The sequence below is a fragment of the Tupaia chinensis genome, unplaced genomic scaffold (genome assembly GCF_000334495.1).
Source record: "Tupaia chinensis unplaced genomic scaffold, TupChi_1.0 Scaffold000110_1, whole genome shotgun sequence".
NCBI classification, from domain to species: Eukaryota; Metazoa; Chordata; class Mammalia; order Scandentia; family Tupaiidae; genus Tupaia; species Tupaia belangeri.
The window spans coordinates 2,560,623-2,566,115 of record NW_006159574.1 but is presented as its reverse complement, the minus strand read 5'-3'; the positions used below and the strand labels follow the sequence as shown (position 1 = coordinate 2,566,115).

Sequence of the window (5,493 nt, the reverse complement as noted above, 5' to 3'; positions counted from 1 at the left end):
CGGCGGGTGGTGTTCTCGGCCCCGCCGGGCCTGGGCGGGGGAGCCGGTCCGCTGGGAAGGGCGCGGCGCTCGGCTAGGCGGTGCGTTTGTGACGGGGCACCTGGCCGTCCGGTCTTCACGGTGCCCTCTTGGTGCTCAGTCCCATTAGGAAAAAGTGGACACATCCTGGTGACCGGCCACGTGTGAACGTGCAGCCGTGGAGAGGCGCCTTCACACACACAGGCCAGCCCACGGTGCACGGGCAGGGTGACAGTGTGGTCCCATGCTCCACGGTGACGGTGTGGTCGAGGACAGCCCGTGCAGGGTGGAGGCTCAGAGGGTCGCCCGGGCAGTCCCGGGTGGACGGGCGGACACAGAGCAGTGTGAGTGTGTGCCTCGATGCGTGCGGCAGCGACGGGCTGATGACTCGTTTCTCAGGACGGACGTGCTGGCGCCGAGTGACAGCTGACGTGGTCAGCTCGGGCGGCACAGGGCAGCACGGCCTGCGTCCGAGGGTGAGAGGCCTCCGAGAGGAAAGCGCCCGCGGCTCGGCCTGACAGAGCTCACTTGACATACGCACAGACACGTGTGCACACACGAGCGTGCACGTGCAAGCATGCAGTTCTGGGAGCAGGAGCATCGCATCCCTCACCTGAGCCACGTCCCAGGAGGGACTTTGTCAGAGTCGGTGCCGTGGCCCCTTTGCGGCCGGACGTGCAGTAGGAGTGAGGGACCGTTCTCGCTCTGCCCCGTCCCTGAGGACAGGACCTTGTCGGGCAGCCTGCGTGGGAGCACTGTCGATCTAACAGGCCACTCTCACTCCCTGCCTGCCACCAAGGTAGCGAAGGCGTGAGACAACCTCCACGTCCGCCAGGAGCCTCCCCCGGGCCACGCTGTCGGGGTGCTGCCCAGGGCCTCAGACGCTGCCCTGCAGAGGGGACAGTGGCCTCAGAGCGCCGCCGCCGGGGCTGCAATCCCAGCGTGTGGAGTGGCCCGTGTCTGGGCTCGCGGCCATGGGAAGGGCGTCCTCACGGAAGCCCCTGGAGACGTAGGGAGACAAGGAAGGCGAGGCCTGCCTTCCGGGCCATGGCAGACAGGTACCTTCTCAGCCCCGGGGCTGGAGACCCGATTGGATTTCCTCCTGCATGACTGTCCCACCCCTGCCCTGGCCCACAGGAGGGCCCGGCCGCGCCCAGGTACCGTGGGTACTCACGCAGCATGTTTAGGGCGCGTTCCCTTCATGTGTGTTTTCCCTTTCAATAAAGCAAGGTCCTGTCTTTAATTTCCATTCCTTAGAAACAGTGCATTTGAAATCGGCCCTTGTTTTCAGTGAGGGGTCGGTAAGAACCCTAAACATGTTCATTTTTATGGCTTCTGGATCGAAGTCTGCACAGTGGAGTTGATCTAAAACATGCTCAAATTCATAAAAACGGGCCCGAGTTTTCTTGGATTTAATTGAGGTTTCCCTGCAATTCAGAATCCGAGCAAAAGCCAACAGAGCAAAAGCCCCTTACATGCGTGTTTAGCCTGTGCCGTAAGGTCGTATCCAGCGTTCAGACTGTAAGACACTTTGAGCTGGAAAAACTCCAAACGTCATTGAAGAATCCAAACACGCACCTCAACAAAGGGTTACATCAACAGAAGCAGAAAGAGGAAGAGAAAGAGGGGAGGAGACGGCGGGGAGGGGTGTGGTGCAGGGGGCTGACCCATCACCTGGAAGCCAGTTCAGAGCTGGGAAAAGGAACATGCAAGGGTGAGGCTGCTTTAAAGCTCCGTTTAGTAATCAGTACCGAGAAGAAGACTGGTCTTTGAACCGCGCATGTGCTTCCTATTTCCTCTGTCTAAACAAAGTGTGTGAGGATGATGTCAAAGACGTGCCGTGGGGACGTGGCCCTGCAGCGCGGCCTCCCAGGGGCAGCTTTGGCTTCGTAGTGACTGGCGCCGGAAGCCTTGGCACGAGCAGTAACCCCCCTCTCTCTCTGTTTCAGAAAAGTGAACAAGTGCTACCGGGGCCGCTCCTGCCCAGTGACCGTCCACTGCAGGCAAGTACGCCCTTCCTCAAAACGGAAGCCACTTAGACATCGGTGCAGACACCGGGTTTCCCGGTTGCTTAGGAAATGCATCTCGCCATACTCCTAACGATCCCGAAGGCAGAAGCGTCGTTTTCTGTGCCACTTGGTTAGCTAAGCTGCAGACGAACTCCGTCTCCTCAGACCTGCACAGCGGCAGGTGCTGCCCTCCTGCCCGGGGCACTGGGCTGCGTGCTGTCCCCTCCAGACCCCTTCGCCACTTCGCCAGCACCTGTGCTGAGCGCCTGCGTCGTCTCAGCCAGCGGGATGCGTAGCGGCGTCTGGAGCCATGTGTAGACGCTGAGAGACACCAAGGCCTGGCCACCTCGCTTCATCATGGGGGCTTTCAGTAAAAATTCCACCACCCGTCCTGGAATGAAAAGGAAATCTGGGGCCCGCGGTGGCAGGGTAGTTAAGGCGCTGGAGTCCCACATGGCCGTCTGGTTCGAGTCCTGGGTGGCTTGCAGATCATGCGGTGCATGTGCGTGTGTGCCCAAAGTCCCAGGAGGAGAAAGAAGGGGCTGTGGTGCCGTCTCCCGGGGGTGGCCTGTCTCTGTCTCTCCAGTGAGTGCACATGCCCTGGGCATGAACCTCGGACAGAGGGAGCCCTGTGTGTCCGAGATCCCACACGCTCCACCGAGGAGCAGTGGTGTGTGGGCGTCTCCGTGGGTGAGCGAGGCGGGCACAGAGTGTGGCCTGGGCCCCTCCGGTACTGGGAAGCCGGTCAGCCCAGCGCACCAAGACCAGCTGGGGGCCGGGCAGCTCCTGAGATACTCGTGTCGGTTTAGGCCCAGGGTAGGCACGACAAGGATGCTCCCACGTCTCTGGTAGTGGCGTGAGGTCAGAGCCGAGCAGGGCTGGCGGCGTCTCCTCCATGAGGCCGTGGGGACGTGGGTCCTGTGATGCGGCCTCCCCAGGGCAGCTTTGTTCCAGCTTTGGTTTGAGGAAACGAGTTAAAGCCAGAGGCGACCACGGAGCTGCAGGGAGGTCAGCCGGGGCCTCAGCCAGCACACAGGGCCTGAGCTCAGCCCGGGAGTCGGTCGGCAGGGCCTCGACCCGTGTGGGGAACACCCTGGCCTTCCCCTCAAAGTCACAGCGGGTTCGCGGGGTGAGTGCGAGACCCTGCCCTGGGAAGCTGGCCGTGGCTGAGAGCTCGCTTCCTCCCTTCCCGCTCGTGAGTTGGCGACAGCGTCTACACGGGCAAGACAGGGTTGCACATGCTCCTGTGGCGAAGAGGACGATGCCGGGCTGCCTTTCTCCCCTGAGAAGAAATTTGTTTTCTCTTGGTGTGGAGACGTGGCCTAGTCCGGACAGCAGCTTCTCCGGGGACAACTGGAGGGACGGGCGAGGCTGAGACGGGTCTCTTCAGGGTGTGGCTCAAAGGCACGTCGCACCTTTGCTTCTGAGAGGGAGGCTCTGCGGCCCCAGGGCGTCCCGGGGCGGTTCCAGAGGGGTCCTGGGGTGATTTCAGAGGGGTCCCGGGGCGGTTCCAGAGGGGTCCTGGGCAGTTCCAGAGGGGTCCCGGGGTGTCCCGGGGCGGTTCCAGAGGGGTCCCGGGGCTGCCCTGCTCCCGTGGACAAGAAGCGCGCCTGCACTCGAGCCGGCCCGGGCCTAGGCCCTCTGTCACCCCGGAGGCTCCCAGTCACCTAGAGAAAGGGTCTCGGGGGCTCAATACAAGGCCGCCTCTGAGCCTAGTCCAACGTCTTTGCTCGTGTTTTAACAAAACTCACCCATCTTTGGCCAGAGAGAAGGAAGGAAAGAAGAGAGCACAGCCGCTCCGTCCCTGTCCCCGCAGCCTGTCCCCGCCCGCCCTGGCCCCCTGGAGCGTAAAGGGGCGGAGGCAGCTGTGTGCCCCATAGACCGGCAGAGGCGTCTCACTCTCTCCTTCTGTTGACAGTGACGGCGCGGGCAGGAGCGGCACCTACATCCTGATTGACATGGTTCTCAATAAGATGGCCAAAGGTGAGACTCGAAGCTGCGGCTTTGTTGCGGCTCAGAGCCGGATGGCGTTGCCGTGGCAACGCGGGTGTCGCATTCACAGGAGGCCTTGGAAAAACCCCGCGGTTGTGCCCCTCCCAGCCCAGCGGCTGCGCAGGGAGCGTGTTGCCGAGGCCCTTTGTTGCTGGCCTGCGAGCCAGGCAGAGTGGCTCTCCGTGTCTGCCGCACCCCCCACGCTGCACCGGTTCGGGGTGTGGCGCTCGGGATAGCCCCCCGCCGGGGCCCTCTGCCCGGTCACTGCCACTGCCCTGCGGGGTCTGGCCTGGGCCTGGCAGTGCCTCGCCAGCCTAAGTCGCCTCCGCTCACTCTGCCCACACTCCTCCGTCGCCTTGTCCCAGCGAGCGTCTCCCTCCACGCGGGGTCGTGGCATCAGAGGGTGCGCAGCCCAGGGCGTCCCGGGAGGCCACGGAGGGCAACACCCTCAGCCTCTCTGAGACTTCCCTCCCAGCAGGAGGGGGAGGGAGTCCGGTGGCTCTGGGGAGTGGCCTGAGGGACAGGAGAGCAGAGGCCGAGAGGGTGGGAGCTGGCGGCGGGAGCTGAGTCCCGTCCCTCCCGGAGAAGCGCCCAGCAGCAGAGGCCGCAGGCGTCACAGGGAACAGTGGCCCGGCCGAGGCTGATCGGTGACTGCTTTTCTCCTGACACCTGTGTCCCAGCCTCGACACCTCAGAACTGGGGTGGTGCCACTTCTCGGTCTGTCTCTCGCCTGTGAATGAGTCCCCCTGTCGCATCACACACTCACACTGTGTGAGGTTCCGCCTTCCGGAACACGCTGCTCTTCTCCTGCCTAGCTTCAGAGCAGATGCTGGTTATGAAACGAGTTTTCATACACGTCGCGTGAATGCCAGCGTTCCCGAAAGCCATGTCCTTACTCCATTCTCCTCCAGCACGAGGACAGAGATACGTGGAGATGAGGCAGCGGCCCACGGCCCCAGCGTCAGGGTGCGCGTGAGGGCCACGTCTCGGAGTCCTGCGCTCTCGCAGCCGCTGGCTCAAGCGTCCCTACAGCTGCAGACAGGGCACTGCCGCTTCTCCCCACAGGCACGTTTAAGTGAGCTCAGGGGGGAACGTGTGAAAGGCAGACACCACCGGGACCGGCGAGCACACGCTGCGTGTCCGCGGTTTGGGGCGGGTCGGTCCCCGCGGTGGGAAGGTCCCCGTCCTGGCTCACCGCTGCCCTCAGCTACGGTGTCTGCTGTGCAGGTGCGTGGTGACCTCAGGCCCTCCCTCTTCCCCCTCTGTCTCTCCGTCTCTCTGTATGTTTCTCGTATGTTTCTCTATTAAACACCTTCAGATCACGTTCCCGACGTGTCCCAGCCAGCCTGCGTTTGGAGCAGCGACACCGCAGTCTGTGTGGCTGTGTGTCCCCACCACGTGCTCGGCCCCAGGGCAGGCCCAGCCACTGGCAGGAACTGAGCCTGGCTTGGAGCCCGGCTCAGGTGGGACCGCG

The 5,493-nt window shown here is 63.2% G+C and overlaps 1 protein-coding gene across 1 annotated transcript in view; it reads left to right on the top strand.

The window, feature by feature from the left end:
• PTPRN2 (protein tyrosine phosphatase receptor type N2) overlaps positions 1-5,493 on the top strand; it is a 447,003-nt gene that overhangs the window by 415,042 nt on the left and 26,468 nt on the right. The window contains exons 31-32 of the mRNA XM_006143829.3: positions 1,968-2,021; positions 3,946-4,010. Of these exons, the coding sequence (XP_006143891.1) occupies positions 1,968-2,021; positions 3,946-4,010 (119 nt within the window). The remainder of the gene's footprint in view (positions 1-1,967; positions 2,022-3,945; positions 4,011-5,493) is intronic.